The sequence below is a fragment of the Chanodichthys erythropterus genome, chromosome 5 (assembly GCF_024489055.1).
Source record: "Chanodichthys erythropterus isolate Z2021 chromosome 5, ASM2448905v1, whole genome shotgun sequence".
Taxonomy (NCBI): Eukaryota; Metazoa; Chordata; class Actinopteri; order Cypriniformes; family Xenocyprididae; genus Chanodichthys; species Chanodichthys erythropterus.
The window spans coordinates 37,892,665-37,910,007 of NC_090225.1; the positions used below are offsets into that span (position 1 = coordinate 37,892,665).

General features: G+C 36.5%; 1 protein-coding gene across 1 annotated transcript in view; it reads left to right on the forward strand.

Annotated features, from left to right (window-relative positions):
• The first annotated feature begins 238 nt into the window (after positions 1-238).
• Positions 239-17,343, forward strand: part of LOC137019898 (microcephalin-like) — a 157,992-nt gene continuing 140,887 nt past the window's right edge. The window contains exons 1-3 of the mRNA XM_067385042.1: positions 239-408; positions 6,159-6,321; positions 6,453-6,530. Coding sequence (XP_067241143.1) covers positions 239-408; positions 6,159-6,321; positions 6,453-6,530 — 411 coding nt within the window. The remainder of the gene's footprint in view (positions 409-6,158; positions 6,322-6,452; positions 6,531-17,343) is intronic.

The following is a 17,343-nucleotide window of genomic DNA, read 5'->3' on the forward strand; positions in this document are numbered from 1 at the left end:
ATACGAACTGTGTTACATTGGTGCCAAAACCCGGGAGGAAGGAGGGACATGCTGTCGGAGAGCCCTCGCTGCTGAGGGGGATCGCGGTGCTGCGGAGTTCGGGCAGCGCGGAAGTGAAGACCGGAGCCTGGTGAAAGGTGGGACGGAGACTCCTGGGACGAGGTGGGGTGGCTGCCATCCTGGAGGGAGCTGAGGAGTGCCGTCGTCTGCCGTGGGCCGGAGCCTGCTGCCGTCCGCCATGAAGGGGAGGAGCAGGGGACGGCGGACTTGCTGCCGGCTGCCCTCAGCTGGAGTAGCCATCACCAGCCGCCAGGAGGCAGTCGAGGATCGGGCCATCCACCGAGCGTCCAGTGCAATCGCTTGGCACCGCGAAGAAGAGCCTCTCGGCAGGCTGAGGACCGAGTGGCAGTGTGTCTGGGAACCGGACCCAGAATTTTTTTTTTTTCTTTGTCCTCTCTCCCCTCTCTCGTCCTGCCGCTCCCCTTGCTTCCGTCTCCTTTCTCTCGTCTCATCTGTCCTTACCCCCAGGTGCTGCGGCCACCGAGACAGGCCCCGGGGGGAGTAAGCGCAGTGGGCGATGGGGGTATGTGACGAGCAGGGCGGGTGAGAGCCGTGAGGGAACGGCGCAAGGCCGGTGACGCAAGTGTTAATGATCTTCACCTGTGAGGCGCGCCGGCCTTGAGTCTCTCACGGAGGCGAGAGGACCAGGCCTGGACTTTATTTTATGTTTTATTATGTTTGTGTGGCCGGCAGATGTCCGCGAGGGTCTGCCGGCATTACTTTCCTTTTGTTCTTTGTTTATTTTATTAAAGATTATTGTTTGAACATTCAGCGGTTCCCGTCTACTTTTTCCCGTATATACGAACTATGTTACACTCGTGTTTTTTTCAGGATTTGAACCTGTGTCATTAGTGATACTGCTTCCTCGACTACGAATTGACTTTCTGCGAAATGTCCAGAACAGAAGTTCACTTTTGCAGCAGTAACCAGCGCGTCCGTGCACATGGAAGAGGAGCGCTTTTTATTCCTCTCACTTCGCAATAGTAAAAATAATCATTGCACATAATTTGTAGAGGAAATTTCTGGCTCTGACTGTGTGAGATGATGGTCTTGTTGTGTATTTTTTTATGTTTATTAAAGTGCAAGAGGGCCGTTCAAATCTTGATTAGGGATCACGCTGCATTTTGTAGAAAACAGAAGATTTTTTTTACTATGGGGAAAACCATAAAACAAATTGTGCATACCTGACCTGTTGAAATACATCAGTGAATTATTAAATGTAGTTTCAAGTGTTTTGTCTGCCATCACTGTAATATTTATTTCACTGTAGCAGTAGGCTATTCAAATAGCTAGAACATATGCACTTATAATAAATAATTAGCCGAGATCAAATGTTTTATTATTATTATTGTTATTACCAGTAATTTATTTTGTTATTTTATCTTCATTTAAAAGTACAAATGTCACAGAAGCCTTGCGCAATGGTGCAAACCATCCCTTTGCACCACCTAGTGGTGATTTCATGACAAGTGTCACTGGGTTGAATTTAATGTGGTGGCGTTACACGCAGAGGTAATGGGCATTTTGGCTGACTACCTACTCTATACGGAAATAAAATGGTTTAGTTACATTTTTCCCTCTGTTACTTATGCTCATTAGTCTCATAAAGCTGCCATTCACCAGGTTGATGATCAGGGATGTTCCAACCAGATCATGTGAGTAGAGCAGAGTGATAATATTTTCTCCGGAGCGGAAAGCGCCTTTCTGAAGATTCCGCTCACTCAGTCTGCTCAGGGCCCACTCGCTCAACCCAGAATGCTCTTTGTGATATGCTGGTTCGATATTATGTAAAATAAGCAATAGGTCTAAGGTTATGGAGTTCAAATATTGTTTTAATGAAGTTGCAAATCTTATTCATAGCCTAAATGCACACTAAACATTAAAATTAAGAATGAAGGAGAAGAAATTGAAAGGCAGTGTGGAGAAACTGAGTTAGCAAAGATTAATTTTGTGATATAGGCCTATTAACAGTGAAGTTCTTTTTAATTTTTTGCTTATGGATAAAAAGTCTGAAATATCTTTGCAGTGCTATACTGTTAACGGACATCCCAATGCCATCCACACTGATAAGAGTGTGGGCTGGGCGATATGGCAAAAATGTAATCTTGATCATTTTTTTCCATATTGATATATTTCGATTTATACAACAGTTCTGTCTGGTTCTCGAATCTGATTGGCTGATAGTCATGCGATATTTCAGTGATAACAGCACTCCTACTGCCTTTTCACCGTTTGTATCACTCCGCTTGAAGTGACCGTCATGGCGGCCGATCAAATCAATCGTAATTTTTACAAATACTACTTCTTGTACCACGAACTGTAGTTTTAATAGTTTTTTAGGCGAGAATGTAGTTGTTTAGACCTGAAATATGTGACTCATATTTAATAACAGCGCCTATTTTACAATTTGTTTTGACGTTTTCGGAGATGCGATCTTGAGTGCGTCAGCGGCCGTTCAGTGCTTCTGTAACCGCCAAGATTTTATATAGCCTATAAAATATTGCTTTAAAGCCACAAATATCTTAACTGTTATCTATATGCCTACTGTAATTGAGACATTTATACAAGAAAATCCAGTAGCACTTTATTTTACAGTACGTGTACTTTCCTGGTACATGTATAGTAATTATGTTGTACATACAGGTAAAAGAGTGGTAACACAAGGTACTTACCTGACATGTATGTACATGGAAACTAATAAGAAACACTGCTGTACTTATAGTGTCCATATATGGTAACTAACAGACACATTACTGTACTTATTAATGGTATGTACATGATAAATTTTGTACCTACAGACAAGTTTGGGTAATAACAGGCACTTATTATGGTAACTTGTAAGACACATTACCGTACTTACTAATAGTTAAAATGCTTAAGCTTATTATTACAAAGGTTAAAGAGCTGGTAAGTCCTATGTAATGTTTATGTACAAGGGTGCACTTCATTTTACAGTCCTATTTCCATGTACTTACTCTGAACGTACTAGTGAATATACCAGTTATTTAATGTGTAAGTTACACCTGGTAAGAGCATACGTAGCTTTCAAAAGGTAACAAAACATACATTTTTTTTTTACGTTTAGAAAGGTGCTAAAACGTGCAATATTGACGTATTTATAGCACTAAATTAAAAAAAACTTACATTTTTAGAGCGAAATTTTTTTAAATATTTACGAATCTTTCATGTCATAAAGTTATATGTATAATTTCCCTTTTATCGTTTTGTAGATAAATGTAAGATCCCTAAACCCCATCCTGAACCAAAACATACTCATTTTAATCATAATGGACAGAAATGTGTAGGAAAATGACAATATAACATTAAAACGATTTTTTGAGCCGCTAATCCTACACCTACCTTTAAACCTACCCATAAACATTTATTAAAACTCATACTGTTTTAAATAAAAGAATGACAGACAAACAAGAATAATCACAACAATTTATTTATTGCGAAAATGTCGTACCAAAAGTAATTCAAATGATGAGCTGCAGTCGCAGTCCTCTCTGGCGGTAAAAGTTTTCTTTTTTTTTTTTTTTTTTTTTTACAGAGCAGAATATGCAGGTGAGAGCCAATGAGCGTTCGTTATCAGTGCCGTAAACCATGTCGTAATGCTTCTCGAGGGAGGCGCTACTTTCAAATTTAAATTATAATGAGCGCTTTGGATGTGACTGTCGCTGCTGCTGAGAATGAAGATGAAGATTGATGGATAAAGGGCTGAATTTGGATCTGTTCCTTACAAACATATGGATTCTAAAGATATGGAGTACAGCAAACGAATAAAATGGGTGTGATTTGTGAATATATGTTGTGTTTTGATGTATCTTATGGTTGTATTATCAGTCGCTGCATAGAAGAAAACGCCTTATGTGTCTCACAGCAAACAAACTAAATATTACAAGTCATGAACAGAAATGTTATTTCATATTAAGTAGATGAGTAAACTGTATTCCAAAAATGTGACTAAACGTAGCTATTGATATGACAATTGAATAGATTTAAAACATTAATCCCATGATTTTATTACAGGGGAATTCATTTACATTCAAACTTTACGTTTCATGATTTACATTTTTATTGCTGTTAATACGCAAGTATTAAAGTATTAGTATTAATAAAGTATTAAAAAGTATAGTATTTTTACGTTTTAGTCCTCTAAATACATCAGTGTTGTACGTTTTTGTGTGAATGAAAACATAAGTAAATGTACGTGTGATAGAACCACATTTTATGTAAAAATACACGCGTATTCTCATAAGATCGCGTTAATTCCTATGTCCTAAGTCCTATTTCCATGTACTTACTCTGAACATACTAGTGAGTATAGCAGTTAGTTAATGTGTAAGTTACACCTGGTAAGAGCTGGTAATTCCTATGTAATGTTTATGTATAAGGGTGCACTTTATTTTACAGTCCTATTTCCATGTACTTACTATGAACGTACTAGTGAATATACCAGTTAGTTAATGCGTAATTTACACATTACTTAGGGTTGTTACTTAGGCTTGTACCATACAAGATACTTCTTGAGTACTGGATGATATACTTTTGCAGTTTAACTTGCCTAATCTTTACAGGTCAGTAATTCACTTAATAGGGGTATTTTGATGACATACATACATCTCAGTAACACTGCAACTGTACTTGGTATACTCAGTTGTCATGTGTCAAAAGTCTTTTTGTTCATTTGTTTCACAGTAGTTAAGTGTCATGTGTCAAAAGCCTTTTTGCACATTTGTTTCACAGTAGTTAAGTGTCCGTTATTTGTGTCCACACTTGTCCATGAGTACAACATAGTTACCATGTATATACCACTAGTAAGTACAGAAATGTGTCTTACAAGTTACCATAAATAAGTGCCTGTTATTACCCACATTTGTCTGTAAGTACAACATAGTTACCATGTATATACCACTAGTAAGTACAGTAAGGTGTCTTACTAGTTACCATACATAAGTGCCTGTTATTACCCACACTTGTCTGCAAGTATAAAATATTTACCATGTACATACCATTAGTAAGTACAGTAATGTGTCTGTTAGTTATCATATACAGACACTATAAGTAGGTGCCTGTTATTACCCAACAGTACAAAGTAGTTAACATGTATGTACCATTGGAAAGTACAGCAGTGTTTCCTATTAGTTTCCATGTACATACATGTCAGGTAAGTACCTTGTGTTACCACTCTTTTACCTGTATGTACAACATAATTACTATACATGTACCAGAAAAGTACACGTACTGTAAAAAGTGCTACCGAAAATCCTTACAAACAGTAAGATGTATAGTACAGAGAAATTAAATGTCGGAGAATGATTTAAGCGAAAGTTGTTTTACCGGTGAGCATGAGTGGTACATAAGTGGAGCATTTGCTTGGACCGTAAACAACTGAGTGCCCTGGCATAGTGTGGAATATTGAGTGCAGCATCACATTCCAAACAAACACACCACTTTCTTTATTGCTCCGTCTCCAAATGCACGAGCACATAATTGCGCCCCTGCCCTCGCGGAGGTCTGTGCATACCACTGGTCTCAGCCATCTCTCTTACTACAGTCTTTCTTTTAATCTCCCTCTTGCTCAGTCTCTCTTCTACATCCTGAATGTACATACCCCCTACTGATGATTGGCTACAAGTGTGTGGTGGTGCACAGTCTGATCACTTTCAACAGCATTTATCAGAAATTGCTTACTGCACCTTTAAATCAAGATTCATTTTCTTGAGATGCAAAATAACAAAATATAAAGAAGACTTATTTTCTGTGAAGTTGATCAAAATGAAGCAATTTTAGTTTTCATAACTCATTGGTGGACATGTGTTCTTGTTTTAATCATAAACTCACTTTTATTCAATTTTCCAAGACTTCATTTTACATTTGCATGTTTAGATATTTGTATTGGAAAACAGGACAAAAATATATATATATATATATTTTTCCACTGCATGCAGCATTTGACACCATGACTTTAAGACTTTCTGCTCTGGTTTAAGACCTTTATAAGGCCTTAATTTTGTTGAAGGGTCGATGAAGATTTTAAGTTCTGCAGAAAACCTGAAGTTTATGATTTTTGTTTGTTGTGCATTTGTGTTTAGGAAGCAAGAGGTAGTCTTCCAGCTGGTCAGAAATCTGGGTGGTTTTACAGTGGTCGATAATGTGTGTGAAAGCACCACTCATGTGGTGTCTGGCAGCCCACGGCGGACGCTTAATATCCTGCTAGGCATTGCACGTGGCTGCTGGATCCTATCCTTTGAGTGGGTGTGTATAGTGCTTATTGCTTTGTGTGTAATTTTTTTTTTTCATAACTGTGATAAACATCTTTCTGTAAAAGATTTAGGTGGTAGTTAATATATAATTGTATCTTATCTTTTGTTTGCTTATCTGTGAAGGTCCTATGGTGTTTGGAGCACAGGCAGTGGGTTCCTGAAGAACCTTATGAGCTATCAGATCATTTTCCAGCTGCGCCTGTAAGTACATGCATTTCTATAATACAGCAAATCTCATGGAACCTTTTAAGAACTTTTAATTTCACCCCATATTCTTAAACCCATTGAACAAGAATCCTTTCTCACTGGGGGTGAAAATTAAAATTTGTTGGTCTTTTCTTCTAGATTTATTTTAGCTTTACTAACTAGTTAGCTTTACTAGCTTTTCTTTTACTCTTACTTTTACTAAAGTGTTAAATGAAGGTGCAAACAGAATGGTAAAGACACACACAAGCACATTTTTTTTACACTCAGTCTAAACTCTTTTCTTGTCTCTTTTCTTTAGCAATGTGTACTTTATAACACACTGAATCATAGAAATTAGGGATGCTCGTAATTAACTGGTTAACCAACAGTAGGAATTTTGACTGATTAATGGTATCGGTTAAATGGTTTAAAAGTAATTTTTCAAGATCTTGTCAAGGTTGATTCCTCACAAATCATGATCACCTGAAAGAGATGGTCTCAGCAGTGTTTAATTCTGTTGTTGAGCACAAGGGCTGTCCCCGACTAAATATTTTTCTAGTCGACAAGTAGTCAACTAGTCACGTCTATGATTAATTTAATTAATTAATTAATTTAATTACTCAAATATATACCAGAATGGAATAGGAAAATGGTTTGAGTGTCAGGGCTGAAAAATAATATTATGTGATTATCTTTGAGCTATGCCAAGCGTGCCATTCTCACCAGTTCTTACAATAAACACCTTTCATACAGACCCAGATTACAGACCTCTCATGAGCCAGCTGTACATACATGTATATCTACGTTATTCAGAGAAACTTTGCAGCTGAACATAATCACTGTATATGATGAAACATATTTCATCATATACAGTATTAGTTAATTTTATGTAATTTTATATCTGGATTATATGATACATTTAATGTAACATACGTTAATATAATTAAAGTCTTGTTAGGATGAAATTTCATATTTATATAACTTCTTAACATGATTATAAGGCCATACACTACAGAGTAAGTGTTTTTTTTGTGTGTACAAGTGCTTTTGGTTATTCCTATATTTTGTAATAAAATCATTCCTACGCGCATTTCACACACAAATTTGTGCGTACACATGGTTAGTGAATGAGACACAATCATTTTGATTGTAACGGTGTATATATAACATTGAGTTCTGGTCCTTAATTATGATTGGCTGATATTTCATCAGTATCAGCACGGGACTGTCACCATTTGTATCACTCCACTTGTCACGTTCTAGACAGGCAGAAAGCAGCATTTCTCCCAGTGAGCTGCAATGGCGGAGGAGAAAACATAACAAAATAATTAACACAATTATTTTTTAGGGTGAAACACAATATTGTAATGCATTAATTTTAAAAGTAACTTTCCCCAACACTGGTCAGAGGTGATCACCTGACCAGTCATGTACCCCGCCAAGAACGGCTTGATCTCGGCAAGTCCTTCTGACATTTGCTGCTGGCTCTGATGTCTCTGTAGTGGTAAACATGAGATATGATTCATTTTGGATACATCTAACAGGCACTCTTTGGTCTCATATGTTATTTGTTTCTGGGCAAATCATTTTGAGTGAAGGTGAAGTTGTTTCCTAATTTTATATTTTTATATAACTCTAAAATAATTTTATTTAATTCTAAACTGGAGCGCTGCCTTTGTACTTTTGACGGAATTGTTTGTCTATTTTGCTTGTCTGTTTCCTAGTGTACAAACTTATTATGCTTGTATAATGGCTATTATTGTTAAAAAAATATTTCATTTAAAAAATATTGCCATTTTTTGTTTGATTTACCTTGATAAACAGTCTGTGTGTTAATGGTAGGGGTATGCTTGTTTGCCAGAGTAGGTTGCGGCAAGAGACGAGGTTTAAAACTAGGAAATTATTTGAACTTTGCATACCATTTTGCGAGGCTCAACCGAGAAGCAATGTGGTGCCGGGGTAACACTGAATCTGATGCATCAGCAAACACGTACATGGCAAACTGTTTTTCACGCATTTATGACTTGACCAAGAGAGTGAAACCTCTCTAACAGATGGTCTAACTAAGATTACATATGCGCTCTCTCTTTCTCTTACTTAAAATCAGATGTGGTTCCATCTGATCACTTGCAATTACTAGTGCGGACAGTCTACCTGCAAAAAAAAAAAAAAAAAAAAAAAAAATGATTTGCCTGTAGACTGAACATAACATCTTTATTCCTGCCCATTTGTCCTGCATCCAATACATTATGAAAAACTCATTGTTTACATACTGTCTAATCTACCCAGGCTTTAACATGTGGCCTTGTTAGAAGATGATCAAAGATATTTGCTTCACCTGTGACTAGTCATAAAGTTTTACTCATGAGTGTATTACAATATGGATGTTTTGTCCCCATTATGTCCACGCATGAGAGATGTTGTCAAATCTTTTTGTACTAGCCTATGCTAGCTGAGGAGCAGCATGTCTCAATACTCATCCGGTTGGTCTGTTGCAGGACAGTAGATTTTTTTGTAGATGATTTTGCGGGACAATGCGAGATACGTGTGTGAGAGATAAATTTACTGTTATTATACTATGCAAGTATTACTTTATTTATTATATTTTTTTATGTTAGTTGGAAAGCCTATTTGCCATCAAGTCGGATAATAACATTTTAAATCACCAAATAAGCTTTGTTAATTGTGACCAGCTCTGTGACTATCATTGCCCATGGTCCAAATGATATGATGTAACTTACTCTATGGCATCCCAACCACTGTGCCGTGGCACACTAGTGTGCCGTGGAAAATTACCAAATGCCAAAAAATAAATAAATAAAATAAATGCTATACAGACTCTTAAAATCAGTGCTGTTGGTCACCCTTTACTCCTGTATGTGGGTTTTAACTATGGAGGACCAGGGGTGTCACTTAAAAATAAAAGGGAAGAATCAATTAATTAATTTAATAATTCAAACATAAAAATGTATATAAATGATTCACTTTTTATATGGGCAAATTAATAGACATATTTAAAGTTGTTTATTTAATTCCTGTTTTTAAATGTAGTTTAATAAAACAATAAGACAATAAATTTTAAAAATCTTTTTTGAATGTATAAATAAATAGACAAATTTGAAATGGGATATTTAATTCATTTTTTAAAACGTAGATCAATAAAACAATAAAAAGTTCATTAGTAAATCATTTTAAATGCGCATTTAAATCGCTTTTTTAAAAAGAATTTGGCAAATGCTTTTCTTTCTCTATTTACCAGTTGCTTTTCTTTGTCGGTTTGCCGAATGCTTTTCTTTATCCATTTGTCAATCGAGTGGTAAAATGCCATTGGACAGTACACACGTGGGAGCAACCAATCAACTTTCAGCTCAATTTGAAGAGCCAATCCTCTCTCACTTGTAACACTCACTGACCGGGAGGGGACATGTTCGGTTCATTTAGCTTTGTCGTGGCCGCAACATATAAACTCGTGGAAACGTGATATGTCGTGGCCACAAGATATTAATTCGTGGGAACGACATCCTTATGTGGTAACTTAGCCACGCCATATAAAGTCGTGGCCTCGAGATCATAGGTGAGGGAACGATATATTTTTCTCATGGCCACGAGTTAAATGTGTAAACAACCTGCATGACCATCGCAACCTGGAATTATCACAAATGGACAATGCCATAATAATATTTTTAATTAAGAAAAAGAACGGAATTAAGAAATTATTAACATAGTGCATATTATATTGTGCGCGATGTTGCAGACAGCATTCGAATGAAGTTTATAAATCAATGTTTAAATGTTGTACATTTTAATCCCACCGAACAGTCTTTTAAATCCATTCACTTATCGTTTATTTTTTATTTAATATTTGTATATTATTAGTTACATCTGTATATTCAGGCTGCGATGTGTGAAAAAAACAGAGGGGAGATTTTTTTTTTTTTTTTTTTTTCGTTAATAACCACAGTAGAGCTATACTATTTTTGGCAGCTGTTACATAAACATTTTTACAGATGTAACTAATAATATTAAAATATTAAAAAATAAACAATAAGTGAATGGAGTGTTCGGTGGGATTAAAATGTACAACATTTAAACATTGATTTATAAACTTCATTTAATAATAATAATATGCACTATGTTAATATAATAATTGCTTAATTCCGTTCTTTTTCTTAATTAAAAATATTATTATGGCATTGTCCATTGATAATTCCAGATGGTCACGCAGGTTGTTTACACATTTAACTCATGGCCATGAGAAAAATATATCATTCCCTCACCTATGATCTCGAGGCCACGACTTTATATGGCGTGGCTAAGTTACCACATAAGGATGTCGTTCCCACGAATGATTTTCCCACTCTAGCTAGAACATTTACGGCTGCGGAAATTATATATATATATATTTTTTAGTATTTAGGCTGCAGAATTTTTTTTTTTTTTTAGTATTATAAAAAAAATAATAATACAGACATAAATAAAATGCGGGACACTGCTTACGTCTTGCAGGACTCATGACAGAGCTCCCTATTTCAGGACTATCTCACAAAAATCCATTTGCACGCCCTGTCTGAAAAGATATAATTGAAAGCTGAATATAGAGTTCTTGATTAAAGCATTCATCGGCATGACTCCTGAGCGCTAAGCTACATTTGAGTATCATAAGGTAAAATGCAGGTTTTTGGACTGCTGCAGTGTAGTGAAGTATACAGTGTTTTTTTTAACATTTATTTAATCATGAGTTCTGAGTGTCATATAACTCTGTCCTCGTTCATTTGTATGTTCATCTGTGAGTGTTGTTTGGGCTGTTTAACATTAGGATTTAGTTTAAAATTCCCCACTGTGGCACTACCCCGCAACAGCAAGCCCCACCCCCTGCAACCCCCATGATAAAATGTTCCTGTGACTATGATAGTGAGATATTTTTGCAACATGCACATTTTAGCAAATACAGCTACATTTGGGATATTAGAGAGTCAAAATAAAGTGAACCTGCAGTGTTTTGGATTCACAATACTTATTAAAAAAATCATGCATATTCAACAGAATTAGACACTGCTGCATTTTATGTAACACATTTCACATTGTGAATTACAGATGGCACTCAATTAGAACACGTTTTTTTGCTTCTTGGGGTAATTGTTTTGCGGCAGCCAAACATTTCTTCTCTTGACTGCTAAGTGGCACTATAACCAGATTTTCACAAGTTTTGTGGTGGACTTAACACAGCTTGTTTTCACAAGTTGCAGTCAATCTCCAGTGGAGATTACAAGAAAAACATTATCAACAATCTTTTTTTAAATCACATTCACATAACCAAATTTAGTAATCAAAAGCCAAAGCAAGCATTTGTTGTTTTGAGCAAATTTAAACAGAACAGTAAATTTCTAAATACTATTCGATCTGTGCTTGGTTTTTGACTTTTTCATGGACTTTATAATACAGTAGACTACTAATACCCGTATTTCATTAAAAATTAATTCCTCATATCTATTAGCCTGTTGTTTTCTCCTTGCAAAAAAAAAAAAAAAAAATGTGAATTATATACCGACCCAAGGGGGAATTAACCATATATGGTGAATTAATTACAACAAATTATAATCAATCACATATATGATTAGTTCTGGTTTAATAATTATGTAGAGAAACTATCAGTTTGTCCGGCAAACCGAGACGAGTTCTCCACAGACTATTACAACGGAAATGTTATCCTCTGGCCACGAGGATAAATTCCTATGATAGCATCCAAACGTAAAGCAAGGATAGGATCGAAACGTTAAAGTGACCTGGTATTTGTTGAACGAGTAAGAGAACAAAGAGCATGGATATAATGTATTTAATATATGAAAACTACTAATACATAGGTTATCCGTCTAAATACAGAATATACAAATATATACAAAAGGGGAACTTAGAGACAGGACAGGAAGGATGGTCAAAGAATGGCAAATTACAACAGTTAACCCTTTGAAAGCCGGCACAGAAATCAGTTTAAACAAATTTCAGAGAAATTATAATACTTGCTTATGGTTCAAGTCAGTGTGCAGCAGAGTTTCAATGCGTCTGGCTTGGTTGGTCATTTCCGAGAGGGTTTCTCCGGCGGGGTTTTCAAACGAGGTTTAACTGATGCGTAAGGTCGAGAGACAATCGGGAGACAACGGAGAAGTTGTGTGTCGTTTCTTTTATGGAAAACCAAGCTAACACACCCCCTGAATTGTAACGGCCAATAGATGCGCAGCACTATTTGGTGGGCAAAGTTCCTTTGTTTGGTCTCCTAGCTGAATTTATGACTATCAGATCAGATTTCGAGATGGAGTACTTTCTTCACAGTATCATTAAACACATAGAAAAATGCATTTGTCAGCTATGTGACACATCTCAGTGAATGATCAGTAGCCAGAGCTTTAAAACAAGATCAAACTTGATAGATCAGACAGGCATATAGAGGAAGTTATGGTTTACAGATAAAATTCCCTTATTACAACTAAAACTAACTCAACTACAGTTATTTAAACTAAGTCTAAACATTAGGAAACATGCATACATTTGAGATACATGATGGGTACATACTTGCATCAGGGGGGGTATTCATATTCAGTGAACTGCGAACAGGTGCGCGTGCATGGAAATATTATGGCGAAGGGCCTTGCATCACCAGTGTAGACCACAATCAGAAGCTGAAAGCACGCCTGGCCTCGGCGATTTACCTGACTGAATTTGGTGAGTGATGGCAGGGCTCGACAATAAGGCAGTTAGAGAGTAGTGTGTGCGCATATTAAAGTGTACGCTTTCACTGCGTGATTTAGTCTATTAAAATGCACCCAAAATTCAAGATAAGGGGCAAAAATGCCCCTGTATATATTTCATATATAATTTCATAAAGTTAATCAATATTACACAAAGAGTGCCGTTTTTCTCCAAATATTAGCATGGTTAGAAATGTGATATTGATTTTATTCAGCGTACAGTTTAATGAACATAAACTTAATATCAAGTGACTTACATTTTAGACACCAAATTGTCTGTTTCGCTGTATTTTGCCAACGAAAATAGTTCCAAAGTCCACAGAATTGTTTTGCGTCTCTGAGCAACACTTCCTGAATGAATCAGAATGAATCAATTTAAAGGGATAGTTCACCCAAAAATGAAAATTTGATGCTTACCCCCAGTGCATCCAAGATGTAGGTGACATTTTTTCTTCAGTCGATCACAAATGATGATTTTTAACTGCAACCGCTGCCCTCTGTCATTCAGATAATTGCAGTAGATGGGAACTTCTTCTATAAGAGTGAATAAACCTTGCTTAGACAAATCCAAATGAAACCCTGCGGCTCGTGACGACACATTAATGTCCTAAGACACGAAACGATCGGTTTGTGTGAGAAACCGAACAGTATTTATATCATTTTTTACCTCTAATACACCACTATGTCCAACTCCGTTCAGCTTCCGGTGAGTGAGGTCAGATCGCGCTCTGACAACGGAAGTGATGTCTCGCGCTCATTGAAGTATATGGGCGAGACATCACTTCAGTCTTCAGAACGCGTTTTTTGACCTCACTAACAGGAAGCTGAACGGAGTTGGACATAGTGGTGTATTAGAGGTAAAAAAATGATATAAATACTTTTCGGTTTCTCTCACAAACCGATCGTTTCGTGTCTTAGGACATTAATGTGTCGTCACGAGCCGCAGGGTTTCATTTGGATTTGTCTAAGCAAGGTTTATTCACTCTTATAGATGAAGTTCCCATCTACTGCAATTATTTGAATGACAGAGGGCAGCGGTTGCAGTTAAAAATCATCATTTGTGATCGACTGAAGAAAAAATGTCACCTACATCTTGGATGCACTGGGGGTAAGCTGATATAAAATTTTCATTTTTGGGTGAACTATCCCTTTAATCTCAATGATTCGCTTATTAACAGTGATTCTCTGCCACCTACTGGCGGGTTTAATTTCACATTTAAAGTATCTTCATTTGTTTTCAAATTTCAAATAACAGTATTTAACGTGTAATATTTTGAACATTAAAAACGTTTTTATGCATCTGTACATCTATACATCATCTATACATTAGATTACAATTTCTGTACCTGAAAATCTTCTGTTTAAACCTACATGAAAAACTTGAAAAGCACCATTTATTTAATTTATATGTTTGTTCTGTTGTATTTATTTGTGCTATTACTTGTACTTTAATTATTTGTTACTATTTTACTACTTACTGTTTGTCTAACAATATTTAAAATATTTAATCTAGTAGCTTTTGGTGTCATATCCTTATTTATTGAGGTTAAATGTATCAAAAACAATGAAAACAATAACCATGCTTATTTTATAGGCCCATTTTCTTGTCTTTTACTTTTATAAATTTTTTGTTGTGGGGCCCGGAAAATTTCGGAGGGGCAAATACAAATTTTAACCTTAAAAAAAAATCCTTAGCGTTGAGTCCTGGATGGTTTCAATAATTTTAATATTTTCTCGTATATCGAAGTTAAGTTACAAAGGAGCTCTTTTGACATAGACTTAGCTAACATTAGCTAGAACTTGATGAATTGAGTCATTGAACACAGCAGGAGAGAACGCAACGTTAGCCAGCTAGCTGAAGCTCCGGTGGAAAATTATTAGCTAACGCTACCGTTTTTGAGGAGGTAGATTTTGAGGTGAGGGGACTGACAAGGCAGAAAGAACGGTGGACCACTTTACCATCAATAAGCAGACTGTACGCAATTTGCGTAGCGGATATGCATTTTGACTTCAAAGTATGCTGGTACGATTTGTCACTCTAAACTACGCAAAAACCTGGTGACGCCTCTGTGCACGCACAGTCCTCAAATCAAGCAACAGAAAAAGAAGAAGAGTTCGACCAATCATAGCGCTAGGTTCTTCCCCCAAATATACTGTAAATGTTAGACCCAGTGACAGGCTGGCATGAAATGGCTTGCATAATACTTAGTAAGGAGGCCATAATAATTTTTGACTCATGGCTGAAGTTTCTCCAGCTCTCTCCAGGTTGGCAAAAAAGCATCTCAAAATGCATCAGATTGATGCTTTAAAATATGGAATATTTAAATTTTTCTTCTGGGGGAGCATGCCCCCGGACCCTCCTAGAGGCGTAATATCCTTCTCACCTTTTTCACCCCTGACCCGTTTTCATGCCTGTTGCATAGTTATATTTTACATATACAGTCAATAATGTATGTTTGTGTGTTTTTGTGTGTGTCCATGTGTGTGTGTTGGAATGTGATCTAGTCCGTCTCTGGGCTCACACCAGGGGGTCGATCCTTTGAAGTCTCCAGAGCTGGAGAGAGGGCATCGCTGTTTAATTTCGGCCAGGCCACAAAGTTGTCAAATCTGCTAGTCTTTTGCAGACTGGCCGGAGCCGAGGCGAGATTTTACGACACATTCCAGCATGCTAAAAGCGTTCTGAACATTCCAAAGTTTATTGATTATCCTGATACGTATGCATATGCTACAATATTTATCACAAATTTTTATAAAGTTTGAAATATTATAGGCTATCTGTGTTGTGACCACATTATTTATTATTTATCACAAATTTTTTTTAAAAAAGTTTGAAATTTACCTTTAATAATAAGGAACACTTTCCGGTGCTTTTTTTTATTAATTTGATAAAATCATTTTAATTGGAACATTTATTTGTAATGGAAAGCTTAATGACAACTTAATGAAAGCTTAATGAAAACATTAATATAGCCTAACTAATATTGGTCTACAGCATTTGTTTTACCATTCTTAGTGAAACTTAGAAATAAGAGACAGTAGATTATTATGGTCAAGCATTTGGTTTAATAAATATAGACAAGTTACAATAAAATACAATAAATTTGCTACATTCCAGTAGAACCTCCATTGCATTGTACCACACCTTACAAAACCTTCCAAAGGTGTTCATTGTATCTATTGTAGGTGGTTTTTGTGAGGCGATCACACCAGAAAGCCACAATGGCCTGAAAAAACTTGTCTGTAATCCTCTAAATTATTGTTTTGTCAGTCACTCATGAATTTTCTCCACTTAGTGGGAGAAAATAATAAATGTCATTAAGCTTAAATATATAGTGCATACATATTTATATAGTAACCTAATAATATATATTTATATAGTAAATGTATAAGCATACAGCTATGAAATTACAGACATAGCCTGCAAAAATGTCAGACACTTTGGTCCATGCATCATTTTTCTTATTTATGCCCCTGCACGCAAACAGGAGCACACGTCGTAAATTATTGGGAAACCCGCCATGGCAATTATCCACCTCTTCTCCGTTTTGCTTGGGAAGTAATGTTTGGTCGGAACCAAAGTTTACACGACTGCATTCTCTGGAATCCTCTCAAGCGAAGGACCTCTACATTCCGATTGGTCACCGCTGAACCGCATCATAGCTCATTACTATAAATTTGACCAGATTTTAACTCTCCTCGATGCCCACACTGTCCAAGACAAGTTGTGCCGCTGCTCGCCAGAGCTCGCCGTTGACTCACATTGAAAACAAATGACTTCTTGTCATTTTGACGCTCTCACCGGCGGCAGTGTGAATGCGCGGTAACTAAACTCCTTTTCACAAATTGATCATAGAAGTAAAAACAGTATAAATAAAAAAGAATAACAGTTTTCTCTTAGTCTTAAGTGCAAACAGTAAGTGCAACCATAATCAAAGTACTCTCTCAAAGTACTCTCTCAATAGTGCAAATAGAGAACAAATTTTTCTTCAAGCATGATACAGAGCTAAGAGATGGTTACAACTACACAGCCCAGCCTAAGATAGCTTTCATATTGGGAGATATTTGCATGCATCAAGGAGGTGCTT